General features: G+C 41.2%; 2 protein-coding genes across 5 annotated transcripts; both read right to left on the reverse strand.

Annotated features, from left to right (window-relative positions):
• Nucleotides 1-2,822: 2,822 nt before the first annotated feature.
• LOC104450903 (disease resistance protein RPV1) lies at nt 2,823-17,486 on the reverse strand. Of its 4 annotated transcripts, XM_039308158.1 has the most exons (8): nt 17,295-17,486; nt 16,263-16,753; nt 15,406-15,782; nt 14,666-15,228; nt 14,114-14,401; nt 12,490-14,021; nt 12,303-12,386; nt 11,541-12,200 (listed from the first exon to the last, which is right to left on the reverse strand). In XM_039308158.1, exons 1-6 carry the CDS (start codon nt 17,415-17,417, stop codon nt 13,494-13,496), a joined length of 2,370 nt encoding a protein of 789 aa, XP_039164092.1. In that variant the 5' UTR covers nt 17,418-17,486; the 3' UTR covers nt 11,541-12,200; nt 12,303-12,386; nt 12,490-13,493. The 4 variants fall into 4 exon arrangements, with proteins under 4 accessions (XP_039164091.1, XP_039164092.1, XP_039164090.1 ...); XM_039308157.1 differs by lacking the exons at nt 11,541-12,200; nt 12,303-12,386 and adding exons at nt 2,823-2,959; nt 3,062-3,145 and having other exon boundaries at nt 14,666-15,782; XM_039308156.1 differs by having other exon boundaries at nt 14,666-15,782.
• LOC104439807 (disease resistance protein RPV1) lies at nt 2,879-5,043 on the reverse strand. The gene is made up of 4 exons (XM_039309677.1): nt 4,864-5,043; nt 3,420-4,589; nt 3,062-3,145; nt 2,879-2,959 (listed from the first exon to the last, which is right to left on the reverse strand). The coding sequence occupies exons 1-4, from the start codon at nt 5,041-5,043 to the stop codon at nt 2,879-2,881; spliced, it is 1,515 nt and encodes a 504-aa protein (XP_039165611.1).
• Nucleotides 17,487-18,789: the final 1,303 nt, after the last annotated feature.

Below are 18,789 nucleotides of genomic sequence, written 5' to 3' on the forward strand. Positions count from 1 at the left end.
AAGGCCAAGAAGAAAAGGTATGTCGACTTTGGGGGTCGATATATGGCCTTAAGCAGTTGTCAAGACAATGGTATATGCGTTTTCATAATGCCATAATGGCATATGAGTTTACAATGATTGATGAGGATCATTGTGTATATATCAAAAGATCCAAGGATCAATTTGTGATCATATCATTATATGTTGATGATATACTGATTGCCAGAAGCAATATGGAGTTGGTTAATACTGTCAAGAGATAGTTGTCTTCCAACTTTGAGATGAATGATATGGGATTGTAAACCCATAAACACTCCTATTGCAAAAGGTGAAGGATTGAGCCATAGACTGTGTCCAAGGACTCCACAAGAGAAGGAACAAACAAAATATGTTCCTTATGCTGGTCTTTGTTGGGAGCTTGATGTATGCTATGATGTGTACAACACTCGACATATGCTTTGCAGTTGGAATGATGAGTAGTTACCAATCCAATCCAGGTCAAGCACATTAGAAAGCCGTTAAGAGAATACTAAGGTATCTAAAGGGAACTGCTGATTATACGCTGAGTCATTGAGGAAAGGATCTGCGACTCTAAGGCTATTATGATGCTGATTGAGAAGGAGATTTAGATGAAAGGAAATCTACCTCTGGATTTGTTCTCTTACCGAATAATGGCACCATATGTTGGAGCAGTAAGAAACAAAAGTGTATAGCCTTGTCCACGATGGAAACTGAGTTCGTGACATTATCAGCAGCAGTATAAGAAGATATTTGGCTTAAGAGATTATTGGATCATTTAGGTGTTATTGGAAGTGCTGCAGATTTGTTATTAGTTAAACTATGATAATCAAGCAGCAAAAGTGTACACTAAAGATCCAAATATCATGGCAAGACCAAACATATAGATACAAAGTATAATTTTGTCAAGGATATGGTTGCACGAAATGATGTGAACTTAGAGTACATACTACGCATAGAATGGTTGCAGATCCTATAACAAAGCCAATACCTAGAGATGTGCTTTGTGGCCATGTGAAATCTCTAGGACTGCGTAGAGACGATGTACTAAATATTGTAATTTCCCTAAGTGTTCACAATTTGATGAATTTGTGTTTTCATCATTAATGCCTATGAATCTTTGTTTGATCTTTATGCATCTTAATGCTTAGTGCATTACTTTAAGTTGAGAAGTATGTCGGACAGATATAAGATTAGCCCACTCACACGGGTAATCGCCTCTATTTACTGTGTGATAAATAGAGATGAGACTGTTTTTAAGCTTATTATCTAGGTGATAATCGAGAGCTCAAGCTTAAAACACGTATGTCGCCTTAACTGAGTGTTAAGATGAGGACATAATACTTACTATGTCCGAAAGTAAAAAAATACCCCCACATGTTTTACTTTATCTGTCTATGATGCCAGATGTGAGTTCTGATGAATTTTGTAAATGAGTAGATACGTGAACTCAAGTTAGACATTGGGTATGTCTGAACTATCATCTGTACGGTATTGAAAGGTGTAGACATACGCTCCATGGGAAAGGAGTTAATACCGTAATACGTATTTCATACTACGTATGCATGAGACGACTAATAAGAGTGGCAAAAGTTTGATCTCAATTTTTTTTTTATGTCATGTGAGACTCTTGAGGAAAAGAATTCCTCAATTTTTAGTCCCCTCATGACTCTTACTTATTCTCAAGATTTCTATTTAGTGTTTGTTATCTTAGGATGTTGCCAATGATCATGATTTTGATGCGATCTAATGGGGCATTTCTAGAAAAGCAAGCTGAACTGAAATTGAGAGTTTGAAGGGAAGAGGAAAATTGATTTTGGAGAATCACATTATAGTTTTGTATTCACCGGTTAACCAATTATGACTGTTTTTGTGATAATCATAATTGTGAATACAATATATCATTGTTTGAAAGAGATCAAGAGAGATATAAATGTGATCGATCGATCTAGGGTACTGCATACTAAATCTACTCGGAGTGTGACGCTCATTATGAGCTGCTATATATTCCTAACAGATGTATAGCAACGAGCTCTCAAAGTATGCTGGTCGCACGAATTATTCACCGGTATGAATGTTGAAGAGAGGAAAAGAGAATTCTGTTCGCCCACCATGTTAAGAGAAAGTCTATGATGGATTTTTCTCCGATGAGGCTGAGTAGGTTCTGTCCGCCCATGTTGGTTTTGTACCACCATGTGCGAGTGGGAGATGATGGATTTATGAGATGGGCCTGAGTTGGCCCGTCCGCCCAAGTTGGGCCCAAAAAGCCCGGCCCACGGGAATAGGGCCCGTGGATGGGGGAAGGTATAAAAGGGAGGAGAGAGAGAGAGAGAGAGAGAGAAGCACCCTTTGGCACAATCAACGTACGCTTCTCTCCCCGCGTTTTCTCTCCCGAAGAACAAGAGGCATACGGCTTCCAATTTCTTCCCTTCAAGGCTTCATCGACCGGATTCTCTTCCTCCATTGACGACGGTGTTTAATCTGTGGCTAACAAGGTACGCTCGACTCCGTGGTATGCTTTACGATCGGTGATACGTGTTTTCCCGGGCTTCGTCTTCCGCATTGATTTAGGGATTCGATTTAGTGTCAAATCCGGTTTTCGGGGATCAGTCATTCCCAACAAGAACTTAAAAATTCATGTGCAATAATTTGAGAAAAGAAAACAAAAACCTCCGTCTTGGTGAAGCTTTCGTCATCACCATACCATAATCAACTCCGGGAGATTCGGGAACCCGACAACTTGATTAACTCGAATGAAGAATGGCAACACTGAAGGCGGTGTTCAGGATGAATTTCACCAGCGAGCTGACGAAAGCACAGCCCGTGATGGCTTCCGATTAGAGAGTCCTGGCAATGTCGCCCATGTATGCTGGATCTTATTCTACTTCTTCGTTTTCTCTTTCTCATCGCAATCAAAGAGCTGAGCGGCAGCAGATGGCTTTTGGAGGATGCATCCTACAGGCTACAAATAACAGTAAACGGTGTTTTGGTGAATCGCACCTTTATAAAAGCAGTACAAATAGAACACTGACAATATATGCAGCAATTCAAGTGTAGGGGTTACCTTCAGCAATGGTTTTGATGCGGGACTGTTGATGCCGCTACCAATGGCTGGATGCCAAGAATTTGTCTGGGGTATTTTGTGGCCCTGCACAGATCCAGTGCAATATGCACAAAAGGAATTCATGGAACCGATAAAATCCAACTTTGTTTCGGATAAAAAGAATTGTAAACAGAATTGGAGCATGTACCTTAGGTCGCTCTCCAGTTTTTTAGACTAAAAGGAGATGTCCTGTTGAAGACGCGAAAGTACAACAGTAGTTCGTACAGGACGGAGACTATTAAGCCGCTGGGTATATGTCCTGTTTAACACGCTTGGATAATTTTGGTAGACTGGGTCGATCTTCAAAGATACCTTTCACCTTCCTGAGACGTGGTAAATCTTTGAGCCCGTTAAGGTTTGTCACACCTTTGCAATATAAAATTATCAGGACTACCAGACGATTTAAATCTTCAAGACAAACAATCTCTGCTAATTCGCAGTATTTTAGTTTTAGTTCTGACAGATGGTGTTGCAGACTAGAAAATGTTGGCTTTGGAATCTTGCAGTGTTTGAGCCGCAGAGTCAATAAGCTTGAGGAGGGAAGTTGTGTGAGGTCTAGCTCCTTCATGTAGGATAAAGAGAGTTCCCGGAGCTGAGTAAGGGCACTAAAATTCCCAGGGAGATTGGTGACCTTTGAAACGGACAGTTGCAAGGTCTCTAGACTTGGTAATCTCGTGATCCACTCAACATTTGGAGTCTGACCCAATGACCACGCTTCTGGCTGCTTATAATCTTTCAAGCATAGCTCTTTCAGATTTGTCAAATATGACAAGTCGAGGACTGTCATGTTTCTGGATCCCCAACGGAGACTGAGTAAACTGGAGGGCAACTCTGGCAGTGCTTGAAGTCGGTTGCATCGAAGGATGTCAAGGATTTGGAGGCGAGAGTGACCACAAATGCCCTGAGGCAGCCCAGCCACATTGGACGACGACAATCTCAAAATTCTCAAAGAGGATAAACCTGAAATATCACAAGGAACTTGGCCCCTCAAACTTCTGCAGCCAGAGAAATCTATCTCTTCCAGTTTCTTCAACTTCACAATATCTTCAGGAAATTTTTGTAGGTGAGTGTGTTCCATCTTCAGCGTTTTCAGATGTCTCAAATCCTTGACTGACCCTGGGAGTTCTATGATTCCAGTGTATGAAAGGTCCATCACCTCCAGCAGCCTCAGGTTCCCCATGGAAGGTGGAACTTCCGACAACCTCTCACAATTCCTTAGAGAAAGTCTCCGAAGATTCTGAGGAAACTCAAAAGGTTTCGGATTTTCCGGATGCCAATTAATAGCACCATCCAGAGCAAGACTTTTGAGTTTCGTTAGGTGGCCAATTGGGGATATATCTTTCAGCTTTTCACAGCCACAAGCACTAAGTTTTTCGAGTTTCTGCAAAGAAGCTTTTTGGATATGAATTGTTTCGATGCCAGTTCCATCAATCAAAAGTTCCTTCAAAGATTTCATCTGGGCTAGTTCTGGGGCAACTTCTTGACTCGCCTGCAGTTTCTCAAATTGAAGGAACTCAAGTTCTCCAGTCCGCGAATGAATGTCCCAATTTGAGATAGCTGAGTACAATCTTCCAGTATCAGAATCTCCAAATTGACTGGAGCTTGAAAGTCCAACAATGCATGTAACTTATCACATCCTCGTAGGTTCAAGACTTTCAATTCCTCCACCTTCTGCAATGAATGTGCAAAAGAAGATATCAAACTTTACTCACTCGTACCTAAAATCTTAACGCGAGATTTAAAAAGCAAATTATCGGCCATACCTCCATTATTTGCCTCCAGACTCGTGAATATTTGGTGACCGGACTCCTAGACAGATCGAGAATGAGTAACTTCTTCAAATCCATATTACATAGCTCAGGAATGAAATGGCACTCTCGCCAATCAAGCCACCTCAAATCTGGAAGAAGATTCTTAAGAGTTTCCCTCCATCTCAGCCCCATCCAGTCAGGTACCTCAAATTCGATTTTTTTGCCAAGCGCTTCAAATGTAAAACGGATGATGCCAACCTCTCCAACTGGGAGACTAATGCCTTCGATACATGCATTAGGCTGCCGAGTGTCGACGGGGAAAACGTACGAGTAAGTTTAAAACTTTAATTTCTTACTCCTTTTAATGAAACGAGACAAATTAGATTTACAAAAATCAAGCGAAATGCATCGCATTAGTTTTATTTTTCAATATAACAGAAGTCGAAATTGACTGTAATGTGTATAGCAAGTTACACATGCTAATCAACAACATTAATTATTTGACAAAATGAAATGGTTTAGTGCATTGCTGATATGGTTACCCCAGCTGCACCCAATATGTTATTTTTAAATGTCAGAGTGGAAAAGAAAAATAATAGAAATTGCAGTTCAAGAGCCATTTTATCTTCTCCCAACCACCATGTTATTCGAATTGGCTCCCCAAATGACAATCCCACCTCAATTATCGCACGAAAGCACTATATAAAATATGACAAATGAAAGTAATTATCAATTAAATGCTAATTCTGAGGTAAAGGACTGTTGAACCGGTGGGGACTGGGCAGAGACGCCAACTGAATAATACTTACTGGTTTATACATAGAAATTATTAGATGCCCGAAAATCATCTAAATCATCAGAAAGGAATATGGATTGTTGCAAAAATAGCGACAGATGAGAATGTAGGTGGATTAGAATACATTTATTCAAGCGAAATGTATTGCATTAGTTTTATTTTTCAACATAATAGATCTTGAAATTGACGGTAATGTGTACAGCAATTTATACATGCGAATCGACAACATTAATTATTTGACCCAAAAAAAGAACATTAATTGCAACACATCGCCAATTACAGATTCTATCTGTTCTTAAACAAAATCAGCATTAATGAATCAATGACCAAAAAAAGTAGAAACCTTTTTTTTACTTAAAACAATACTTTTGCTTTTTTCAATCAATATGTATTTTTTAGTAATGTGAAGAGGAGAAGCAGAAGAAAAAATAAGGCGTGGCTCTACAAAAAGCTCTGTTCCATGCTTTGTTATTATTGATAGATGTATAGATGAATACAGAGCATGCTTCCCATCACCATGAACTCGGATTCCATCCTGACAGGAAATAGAGGAGAAAGAGAGGAATTTTACTGTGTATTCATTGATCTGTATACAAGCACATTAATTACATTTATAGTGCAAGAATGGAAGAGAATAAAAGGAAACGATATACAAAGAATTTTAAATTTCCTATTTACTAAAACTTTCTATTCACTAAATCAATCAATCTACAAACAGAATCAATCACGATCTCCAATACTCCCCTCAAGCCGATGGCCTATATGTCGAGACACCCAGCTTGCTCGTAGATAACTATGTTGTCTCTAACATAATGGCTTAGTGAAGATGTCTGCAGGTTGATCCATTGTTCCAATACCCTTTGTTACAAGGATTCCTTCTTTGATCTTATCCCGTGTGAAGTGGCAATCAACTTCTATATGTTTCGTCCTCTCATGAAAAACTGGATTTGCTGCCAATTTGAGTGCAGCATCGTTGTCACAAAATAATTCAGTTGGTCCACTAACCTGTAAACCAAGATCTAAGAGTAATCCTCGAATCCAAACCACTTCACAAGTAGTCTTGGCCATGGCTCGATATTCTGATTCAGCCGATAATAAGGAGACAGTTGATTGCTTCTTTGTCTTCCACGAGATTAGTGACTTTCCCAACTTGATGCAGAAACCAGTAATTGATCTTCTGGTCATTGGACAAGTAGCATAATCCGTATCACAGAACGCTATCATCTTCATGTTGCAGTCACGAGATAAGAAAATTCCAAGTCCTGGACATCCTTTCAAGTATTTCACAACTTTTAAGGCTGCGTCCATATGAGATTGTTTTGGACTATGCATGAATTGATTGAGTATCTGCACTGCATAACATATATCATGTCTTGTCATAGTAAGATATATTAATTTACCAACAAGTCGTTGATATGCTGACGGATCTTTGAGCATTGGATCCTCAACAGATGAAGAAGAATTCAGATCATATTCATGAGTAGTCAACTTGGCATTTTGCTCAGCTGGTATGATAGCTGGTTTGCATCCGGATAATCCAGCTTCAGAAACAATTTCAAGGATGAACTTCCTCTGACTAAGATTGATACCTTTGTCAGATCGAGCAATTTCAATCCCAAGAAAATATTTGGGCGGTCCCAAATCCTTGATATGGAAAGTAGAGTGCAGATATTTTTTAAATCTTGCAACATGAGAGTCATTGTTTCCCATAACAAGTATATCATCAACATATATCAGCAAATAGATTGATGAATTACCTTCACTCCATGTAAACAGTGCATAATCATGCTTAGAGTGCCGAAATCCCGCATTAGTCAACGCAGTAGTAAACTTAGCGTACCATTGTCTAGATGCCTGTTTCAATCCGTACAGGGATTTGCGTAGACGACATACTCGAGACTCCCCCTGTCTGCGTAATCCCTGTGGAAGCTCCATATAGATTTCTTCATCTAGATCGCCGTGAAGGAAGGCATTATTAACATCCATCTGATGTAAAGACCAATTTCTAATGGCTGCAATGGACAAGAAGGAACAGACGGTGACTTCTTTGGCAACAGGTGAGAAGGTTTCATGATAATTGAAGCCTTCTCTTTGAGTAAATCCTTTAGCCACTAGTCGAGCTTTATATCTTTCAACTGAACCATCTGCCCGAAACTTGATTTTATAGACCCATTTACATCCAGTGGGTTTCCAGTGCGGGGGAAGAGGAACAATGTCCCAGGTATGATTCTCAATCAAGGCAGTAAGTTATGATTCCATGGCGTGCTGCCATCTTGGATCATGAGATGCTTCATGGAAAGAAGAAGGTTCGTTTTCTTCCGAGAGACGGCTGACGCAACACATATGTTCTGGTGACAGTCGATTAAAAGACACATATGAAGAGACAAGATATTTTGTACCGGAGTACGTGATGCAGAACAAATGTAATCCTTAGTCCACGTGGGTGGACGAATTTGTCGTCCGGAACGGCAAGGTTGTTTAGCTACTATTGGTTCAGGTGCTGAGAAAGACTCAGAATTAGTTTCTGAGGGAGCCGAGACAAAAGGAGGATCCTCAGGTAATTGCGAAGGTAAGTCGTCTTCGGAAATGGTAGCATTCCTTGGAACAGAAATTGATGGTTCTGGAGCAACGAACAGATATTGAGGAGCCATAGATAAATCTTCTTCACATAGAAAAGGCCTATCACTTGGGGATGATGATGTAGAAGATGAAGATATCATATCTTTAAAAGGAAAAATATCCTCGTGAAAGATGACATCTCTGTTGATGAAGAAATGTCCTGTAGAAATCTCCATAACTCAATAACCTTTTTGAAGAGGTGGATATCCCATGAATATGCATGGTGTGGCCCGAGGGCCCATCTTATTCAAAGGACCGACATTTGCCACATAACACAGACAACCAAATACTTGAAGATGATCATTGCGAGACTGTTTATTATAAAGCAGTTCAAAAGGAGTTTTCCCATCCAGAATGCGAGTTGGCATGCGATTAATCAAATAGGCAGCAATGACCACACAATCTCCCCAAAAACCTTCAGGAATAGAGGCTTGATATTTTAATGCACGTGCTACTTCTAAGAGATGCCTGTGCTTACGCTCTACAATTCCATTTTGTTGTGGTGTGTAGATGCAAGAACTCTCATGAAGTATCCCTTGAGAAGATAGGAATTTGGTACAATCAGAAGTGAAAAATTCACGCCCATTATCTGTATGAATTCTTTGCACAGATTGATCGAATTGGTTTTTAACCAAGGAAACAAAGTTCAACAGATGAGTAAATGTTTGACTCTTGGATTGCATTAGATATACCCAAGTGGCCCTTGTATAATCATCGACAATCATGAGAAAAAAACGAGATCCATCACGATGAGAAGTATGATAAGGTCCCCAGATATCTATATGAAGTAAAGAAAATTTTCTATCTGCTCGAGATGTACTCTTTGGAAAGGACGTTCGAGATTGTTTAGCCAAGGGACATATTGGGCATTTAGGATGAGGAAAACATGCACTATGACCCAATCTTTGATGCAAAAGAATATTTTTATTTCGACTGATAGCATTACAAGAGATGCCTTTATTTAATAATTCTACATCTCTAGGAGAATCAATCTAGTAGTATAATCCTTGTGCAACACTACCCAAGCCCATCAGTGTGCCAGTCGAACAGTCCTAAAAGAAACAATTGTCAGAGCTGAATATTGCATGACAGGAACTATCTATGAATACTTTTGAGACAGAAAGTAGGTTGAATTCAAAATCAAGAATGTATAAGACATTTCTGAGGACAAAATGGGGACCAAGGTGAACAGTGCCGGTCTTGGTAACTTGAGTGACATTTCCATTTGGAAGACGCGCGACATGGGAAATTCTGATTGTCGATCGACATGGGAAAAAATTGCTCACTACAAATTATGTGGTCACTAGCCCCGTATCGATTATCCATGCATTCATAGAAAAGAATTCTCCTCATGAAATAAAGTACCGAGAATCCTGCACTTTTGTCGCCCATCTTTAATTGATTCAGAATTTGCATGATATTCTGATACTGGTCTTGAGTAATGTTCTGTTGTACCCCATCTATCCTTTGTGTTGAGACCTGATAAGCTGACGATTCTTTTTCTTTTCTATTTTTGTCAGTAGGCTTTCAGTGCAATTTCCAGCACGTTTCAACAGTATGATGTGGGCGTTTGCAATATTCACAATATCTATTTTTGAATTTAATATTTTGCCCACTAACCTTTCCTGATGATGTGGCGTCACGTGGATCGTAGGATCCTTTAAAAGGAGCTGACGTGGCACCATAATAGCCTTCGGATCCATTCGAGTTGACGGAAGATCTGTGGCCATTCATTCCATCTCTCTGATCTAAGCCGTCCATCAGCCCTCCTGAATTGAAGCGGCTGGATCTGCCATGCGAATCTGGGCCGTCCACCCGAAAAAAAATAGGGTCAGGTTTCCGTCGGGTGTCTTCTTCGCTGCAGCTGCATTACCCATTTTTGGGTATCCCGAGCGTGCGGCTGTGCTACTACCTCTGGCCACCGCTTCTGGAAAAACTGCAAGGCTCGTCCCCTCTCCCCCTCGAGCGTGTTCGGCCGCGGCGAGGCGCTGACTTTCTTCTTGGACGGCGAGCTAATAGATGCGTCCGAGCGGCGGCGATGGTTCCATGGCGAGAATCTGAGATCGGAAGGCCGAGTAAGAGTCGTTGAGGATGAGTAAGAATCGTGTACTCTTTTCCCTTTCCCGTATGTCTCTGTACTGCCTTAGTGTGGCTTCGGGTCCCTGGAGACTCTCCTCGGCCGACTCCAACTCGTTCCATAAAGAGGAGAGACGGTTGAAGCAAGCGGTAACCGAGAGGTTCCCTTGCTTCAATTCCGTCAGGCTTTGCGTGATGCTGAAGAGCCGTGCTCGGTTGAGCCGGCCGTACATCTCCTTGATGCTGTCCCAGATCTGCTTGGAGTCCTCGGTGCGTGGCGGTCCGGCGGCAACGTCGGGAGCGAGCGTGTTGCCGATCCAGTGCGAACCAACCGGTTGCACTTCCGCCGAGACGCCGGAGGCGTTCGTCGGTCGGGAACGGGATGGCTCCGTCGAGGAAGCCGTCCTTGTCCTTCGTCACCAGAGCCCGCCGAAGATCACGAGCCCACGACGAGTAAGTTTTCGGTCCGGTAAGTTGGTTGCTGATGAGACGTAGTTCGGGGCCATCCGCGGGCGATGTGTAAAGTGGATCGCCGGGTTCAAGCCGCCGCCGCCGATGATCGGAAAAAGGGGCGGCATGTATCCGGGTTGAAATGTCGGGTAGGGATTTGTCCCTTGACCCGGCATGGATCCGGGTTCCTGACCCAGCGGCGTGGATTCGGGTTGAGATCCCGGGTAGGGATTTGTCCCTTGACCCGGGACTTGACCCGGGACAGCTCCGTATCCTTGGCCCGGCACAGACGTGAATCCCTGGCCCAAGTTCGTCGGCCCAAGTTCGTCGGCCCGATGCTTCAAGTGGGGCCTATTACGGACGGCATTGGTCCATATGGGTACCGGGACCACATCTGTCCCTGGCTCAGTAGCCCACTGATACCAATTAGCTGGTGGGAAATTCACGGGCCATTGTGTTGGGCCGGGGATCTGGCCCATCGTAGGAGCCAATCTTCTCGAAAGAGTTTCTTCTGAAGATCTTTCTTCTCCAAAGGGGATAACTGGATTTGAGGTGGGTGTTCCCTCCGTTGAAGAGCTCTCAATATTCTTTGTCATGGTACCCAAAAAAAGGTTTGAATTCCTAACCGGTTTGCTGGTCTGTTTCGCAGGTGAGAATCGTGCAACAACAGCCCAGAAGATGAAGCGGTGGCAATTCAAAAAATGCGGAAGCTAACCAGGATTATCTGCTCTGATACCATGACAGGAAATAGAGGAGAAAGAGAGGAATTTTACTGTATATTCATTGATCTGTATACAAGCACATTAATTACATTTATAGTGCAAGAATGGAAGAGAATAAAAGGAAACGATATACAAAGAATTTTAAATTTCCTATTTACTAAAACTTCCTATTCACTAAATCAATCAATCTACAAACAGAATCACTCACGATCTCCAACACATCCAGAGGTGCGAGAGGGAAGAAAATCAAATAAGAAGAGGAGAAGAGAGCGATGGATGAAAAGTATCTTAGCAGATCAATTCAAAGACGCATCTCTCTATTTCTCTCTCAACATCGCAATCATCCTACTCAATTTCACGATCACGAGCACACTCTCTTGTAGTTCCTTCTAATTAGATCTCCGTCAAATCCTTTTCGCTTTGCCATCCTATAATGAACTCCTGGAGATTCGGGAACCGATGACTTGATCAACTGAAACAAATAAAAGCAAAACTCGAAGGCGGTGTTGAGGACGAATCTCAATAGCAGAGCTGAAAAAAGTGAAGGCCCGTGATGGTTCACGTCCGTTAAGTCCTCGCAACGTTGCGCACGGATGCTGCATCTTGTTTTTCTTTTTCGTCTTCTCTTTCTTCGTGATTGAAGAGCTGAGAGGGAGCGGATGGCTTTTGGATGATGCATCCTAAGGCTACAAATAACAGTAAATGGTGTTTTGGTGAATCACACCTTCATATAAACAGTACAAATAGAACACCAACAAAATATGCAGAAATTCGAGTGGAGGCGTTACCTTCGGCAATGGCTTTGATGCAAGATTCTTGATGCCACTGACAATCGCCTGACGAGAAGAATTTGCCTGGGGTATTTTGCGGCCCTGCACAGATCCAATGCAATATACGCATAAGGAGTTACCGGAACTGATAAAATCCAACTTTGTTTCGGTTAAAATGAATTGTAAACAGAATTGGAGCGAGTACCTTAGAGAGGTGGCCACCCGGTTTCTCAGACTAAGAGATGTCATGTCGAAGACTCAAAAGTTCAACGGTAGTTCGTAGAGGACAGAGACTATCCAGCCACAGACCGAGAAGAAGGCGGGATAAAGGTGTCCACTTCACATCCACGTTCGCGTAATTCTGATAGACTGGCAGCATCAAAAGGGAAAACTTTCACCTTCCTGAGACGAGGTAATCCTTTGAGCTCGTCAAGGTCTGTTATTCGGTTGCAACGAAAAACTTTCAGGAGTTCCAAAAGCTTTAAATCTTTGAGACCATCAATCTGTGCTAAATCGCAGTCCTCTAGTTCTAGTTCTGACAGATGTTTCAGACTAGAAAATTTTAGCTCTGGAATCTTGCAGTGTTTGAGACGCAGAGTCCATAAGTTTGAGGAGGGAAGTTGTGTGAGGTCTAGCTCTTTCATGTAGGATAAAGTGAGTTCCCGGAGATTGGTAAGGCCACGAAAATCCCCAGGGAGATTGGTGACATTTGGAAGGGACAATTCCAAGGTCTCTAGCCTTGTCAATACCATGATCCACCTCATATTTGGGGTCTGATTCGATGACCCCGCTTCTATCTGCTCATCATGATTCAAGCATAGCTCTTTTAGATTTGTCAGATTTGTCAATTTGGGGACTGCCATGATTTTGGATCCCCAGAAGAGAGTGACTAAACTGGAGGGCAACTCTGGTAGTGCTTGAAGTTGTCTGCATTTACGGACGTCAAGGGTTTGGAGTCGAGATAGATGGCAAATCCCCTGAGGCAGCCCAGCCACACTGGATGACGATAATCTCAAAATTCTCAAAGCGGATAATCCTGAAATATCACAACGAACTTGGCCCTCCAAACTTCTGCAGCGACAGAAATCTATCTCTTCCAGTTTCTTTAACTTCACAATATCCTCAGGAAATTTTTGTAGGTGAGTGTGTTCCATCTTCAGCCTCTTCAAATTACTCAATTCCTTGACTGACTCTGGTAGTTCCGTGATTCTAGTGTCTGAAAGGTCCATTGTCTCCAACAGCCCCAGCTTCCCGATGGAAGTTGGAAGTTCTTTGAACATCGGACAATTCCTTAAAGAAAGACTGAAGATTCTGAGGGAATACAAACTTTGGATGCCAATTAAATTTAGCACCATCCAGAGCAAGACTTTGGAGTTCCGTTAGGCAGCCAATTGTGGATATAAATCTCAAATTTTTACACCCACGAGCACTAAGTATTTTAAGACTCTTCAAAGACCCTTCCTGGCAAACAATTTGATGGATGCCAGTTCCATCAATCAGAAGTTCCGTCAAATTTTCCATGCCGTGCAGTTCTTGGGGCAACTGCTTGACTAGTCTGCAATTTCTCAAATTTAAGGAACTCAACTTCTTCAGTTTCTTAATGAATGGCCCAATTTCAGATAACTCGGTACAATCTTCCAGTATCAAAATCTCCAAATTGGTGGGAGCCGGAAATTTAAACGATGCATGTAACTTAACACATCCTTGTAGGTTCAAGACTTTCAATTTCTCCACCTTCTGCGATGTAGGTGCAAAAGAGGATATCAATCTTTACTAGCTCATATCTATCATCTTAACAAAGATATAAAAACAAAAAATATTGGGCATACCTTCGCAATTTGTTCCCAGAATTCTGAATTTTTGGTGACCTTACTCTCAGACAGATCGAGAATGACCAATTCCTTCAAATGCAAATCACATAGCTCAGGAATTGAACGGCACCCTCGCCAATCAAGCCACCTCAAATTTGGAGGAAGATCCTTAGTATTTCCCTGGATTTTAGCCCGGTCCAGTCTGAGGTACCACAAATTCGACATTTTGCAAAACTCTTTACAATTAAAACTGTCGGTGCAACCCATTTCAACTGTGAGACCAATGCCTTTGACACTTAGAGTACCCTGTCAAGTCTCGGTTGGGAAAAAACGTAAGAGTAAGTTGAGAAACTCTAATCTCTCTTACTGCTTTCAATGAAATGAGACAAATCGAAATTTCAAAATCAGTGGGTATCCGCTACGCGTTCTAAATCGTGCTAAGAATAAATCCCTTTCTCTTTCCTTCGAGATCGAATAAAGAAAAGCAAGTTAATGTTAATGGGAGTGGAAGGTTTATCTGAATGCTTTTCGTAACCCACGAAAAAATTTCTGGAGGTTTTGAAAACTTACCTCGACATTATTTGGAGTGGGAAGTGATTCCCTGGGATTCCAAAACCTGCAGCGCTGAAGCTGACCTTTGTCCTTGACAAGCTCCCTGCCAAAGTGTCTTAACAGATTGTGCATCCTTAATTCATTATGTTTTCCGATTTCCAATAAATGCATGTCACAAAGGTCTTCTACTTCTCTAGGAGGATGGAAACCACAAGCCTCCCACATGTAACAGGGAATTTTCTGATCATTTCCGATAAAAAAACTTGCTATATCGAGAAATATCTCCTTTGTTCGTTTATCCAAAGAATCATAACTGGCCTTAAAGGCATCTTCTACCTTTTTCTCAGATGGACAATCTTGTAAGTAATTCCGGATACCTCTCCATGATTCTATTTCCTTCTTTCTCTTTAAATTTTTTGCCCAAAGCACAATAGCCATAGGTAGCCCTCCAAGAGCTTCGACGATGTCTCTCGACAAGGAATCATACTCGGGGACATTTGGAGGAGCATCCACTGGAAAAGCATGCTTACGGAAGAGTTCAAGAGCATGGTCATTTCCCATTGGTTTGACCGTGTATTTTGCTACATCGTCAAAAACACCTAAAACATTACTGTTATCTGTGGTCACAATAATTCTACTTCCTGCTTTAAACCAAGAAAGTTTCCCAGCTAAAGCTTCAATTTGTTCATTTTTATGCACATCATCAAGCACGATGAGAACCTTCATATTACTAAATTGACTTGATATTATTTTAATACCTTTATCAGAAGATCCCAAAGGTTCAATTTTTTCCTTTTTAAGGTCAGCAATCAACATTTCTTGGAAATCCTCTACTCCTTTCGAATTTATATCTTCGAGGAAGCTACATCCATCAAACAATTTATGCATCTTGTTAAAGACAACCTTCGCAAGTGTAGTCTTTCCGACACCCGGCATTCCGCATATGGCGACAACCCGTCTGTCTTGTCCACACACTTTCTTCGCTTGTCCATCGCTGTAGACAACACCAAGCTTCGTCATCATCCGTTGAACATGAAGGTCGACTCCAACTAGATCTTCGGTGACAAGTTGGTCGTCCTTCTTCAACACCTGCCTGACACGTGTAACAACTTTTTCTACGAGGTCGGTCTCATGCCTGCAAATCATGAGTGAGGAAGCGCAAGGATGACAACAGTTACCAAAAATATTAAAGGGAAGACAAAAATCAAGTGGGGAATGAACCGACAAAAATTAAATCGACCAACGGGGGCAGGGGTAATCTTCAATTAAAATGGAGAGCAAGTTTTAATGCACATAAAAATGTTAACATTGATAACATGCTATCTGCATAGCAAAAATTCTAACCAAGGGGAATCCACAGAGCATTGTGGACCAGGTCGGCTCGTCTAAATCGAGTCACCAGTTACTTGATGGGCATCTAAAACTTCAACATACTAAATTATTGATCCGTTTCACAAGAATAACCTTAAAGATCTCTCTAGCCATGCATAATCATCGATATAATTATATATGGCATTTTTTAGAAAAAAGTTCGGGTTCATAATCACATCATCTAAAACCATTTTTTTTTCATTTTTCTAGGAAAGAGAAAAGAAAACAGAAGCAAAAGAATTACCCCCCATTTATCTCTTTCCGCTCATATCCGACTAAATCAACGATCTGTCGAAGAACCTTTTTGCATGTTTTGATGGTCTTTGGGTTGACTTTGTCGTCCTCATGTTTCTTGAAGGACGTTGCAAAATCCCCAGTCTGGTGTTTCACATCGTCGGGACTAACATCATAGAAAATCGGGATAATAATCTGACCATGGGATTTTCTGCACTCCCACATTTTTACCAGCTCCATGAGGCAACTTTTACTAGAAGCGTAATCTTTGGAGAAGATGACTATCGAGATCCTCGACCGCTTAATTGCATCTTTTAGCCCTTGCTCGATCTCTTCTCCACCATGAAGGTTTTTGTCATCCTTAAAGACCTCGATCCCCGCCTTTTCCAAACCTCTATGTAGGAAACCTGTGAATCCTTTGCGAGTATTTGTACCTCTAAAACTCAGATATACTTCATGATTGATTCCAGATGATGCCAACAACGAGGTTGAACATGATTCCTGCCAAATCAAGGAAACTAAAGTAAACATAGTGTTTCAGACAAGTCTAATGCTTCTGGCCAAACCAAACAAACACACAAAAAAGAAAAAGGAAAAGAAAAAAAAAAGTTTTATGGTTCCAATGGAGCCGAATCCAACACAGCAAGATGATTTTAACTGGATCTTGCAACTCATGCATTTTGACTGTTTTTAGATCCAAAATTTTCAGAACTTTCGTAATACTCAAACGTTGATTAGTGAATTCACATGTAAATTTCTGATGATTTTCTGAAATTTAAATAAATATTTCAAGTTTTAAGGAAGGCAAAACAGTAATTAACAGACCCAGCGTACAAAATCAATAGTGCTTGGAGTTTCGATAGAATACCGTGATTTGAACATAGATTGGTTCAATCGTTCACGTCAAAAGAAGATTTGCTCCATTCCAGTCCATTTTAGCATTTGTTGGGTCGAACTCCAAGCGGAGGACCAATTATAAGGCATTCATGTCAAAGAAGTTCTAAATAATAATACAAATCGCAAAGATGCAGAGAAAACTGACCCGGTTTCTTCTCTTCACAGCTGCAAAAACAATCATCCCGAGGAAAAATAGAAACGCCATAGACCATTTCGAAGCCATCATGAGGGACAGATTCACCACTGCCAGTGTTGCCGTCGAAACCATCGCTCGCTCGCTCTCTCTCGCGCTTTCTCTCGCAGAGGCACAGGAGGTCAATAGTCATAGGACAACAAAACATATTCCATTTTATTCATAATCATGACCAAGACCGATGACTACTGGCCATCTGCTACGCGCTTGGGCAAAGGTGAGGGAAAATTGTCGGGTAGCCCCAGTCCCACGTGATTTAACATCACGAGAAGTCCTTACGAAAGCCCTTTAAAAGTAAAAAAGACATAATATCTTAAAATATCCCCAATTTTAACTTCGGTCTTAATTCTATTCTATATTTTTTTATCTAATAAAAAATCTCCAATTTTAGCTCATCTACCCTAAGTTTTTTTGTCTTACAAAAAAATTGTCAATTGTATAATAATATTAGGTAGGTGAACTACTCCACACAGACAATGTGGAAAACCATATGTGGAAACCATTCATCAATGGGCACGTGTCGGGTGAGGCTACCCTAGGCTGGGCGCAAGTTGGCCTCCCCCAAGTGACCCTTGCCAGGCCGCACCTAGGTGAGAGCTCCCCTCGTTGAGGCTAGCCCTCGCCTCGCCGGCGGGACCTCGCCTGTGGCGGGCGAGGCCAATCTGTTAACTATGGCCGGTGGCTAGCTGTCTCCGTGGCCGGCCGATCACCGTAAAAGGTAAAGAAGAAAGCCAAAAAGAAAAAAAAAATTTCAAAATTTAAAATTAAAATATTATTAAAAATTGTACACGTTAGCATTTTTAGGCAAAAATTTACTTGGATGAACTTAATTGGTAAGAAGTGAAAAGGTTTAGGACTGAAGTGACAAATTTAAAATGTTTAAGACTGAATTGACAAAAATGTAATAGATTTAGGACTTTTTGGATAATTTTCCCTGATATGGCTACCTAGCTGCACCTAATATGTTATTTTTAAATGTTAGAGTGGAAAAGGAAAATAATAGAAATTGTAGTTCAAGAGCCATTTTGTCTTCTCCCAACTACCATGTTATTCGAATTGGCTCCTCAAAGAACGATTCCACCTCAATTATCGCACGAAAGCACTATATAAAAGATGACAAATGAAATTAATTGTCAATTAAATGCTAATTCTGTGGTAAAGGGCTGTTGAACCGGTGCTGGGCAGAGACGCCGACTGAATAATACTTACTGGTTTATACATAGAAATTATTAGATGCCAGAAAAATCATCTAGATCATCAGAAAGGAATATGGATTGTTGCAAAAATAGCGACGGAAGAGAATGCAGGTGGATTAGAATACATTCATTCGAGCTAAATGTATTGCATTAGTTTTATTTTTCAATATAATAGATGTTGAAATTGACGGCAATGTGTATAGCAATTTTTTTTTTTTTTTTTGGACAAAATGTGTATAGCAATTTACACA

Source organism: Eucalyptus grandis, chromosome 3 (genome assembly GCF_016545825.1).
Source record: "Eucalyptus grandis isolate ANBG69807.140 chromosome 3, ASM1654582v1, whole genome shotgun sequence".
NCBI classification, from domain to species: domain Eukaryota; kingdom Viridiplantae; phylum Streptophyta; class Magnoliopsida; order Myrtales; family Myrtaceae; genus Eucalyptus; species Eucalyptus grandis.

Excerpts from the sequence above, each read along its gene's own strand:
- LOC104450903 (XM_039308157.1), bottom strand. The coding sequence starts at position 17,417 with ATGGTTTCGACGGCAACACTGGCAGTGGTGAATCTGTCCCTCATGATG. Across the intron at positions 15,783-16,262 it reads CGGAAAGAGATAAATGGGGG|GCATGAGACCGACCTCGTAG; the intron begins GTAATTCTTTTG and ends CATGATTTGCAG. Across the intron at positions 14,402-14,665 it reads CCACTCCAAATAATGTCGAG|GGTACTCTAAGTGTCAAAGG; the intron begins GTAAGTTTTCAA and ends GAGACTTGACAG.
- LOC104439807 (XM_039309677.1), bottom strand. The coding sequence starts at position 5,043 with ATGGGGCTGAGATGGAGGGAAACTCTTAAGAATCTTCTTCCAGATTTG. Across the intron at positions 3,146-3,419 it reads ATTTACCACGTCTCAGGAAG|GGCCACAAAATACCCCAGAC; the intron begins GTGAAAGGTATC and ends GGATCTGTGCAG. Across the intron at positions 2,960-3,061 it reads CATCAAAACCATTGCTGAAG|CCTGTAGGATGCATCCTCCA; the intron begins GTAACCCCTACA and ends TGTTATTTGTAG.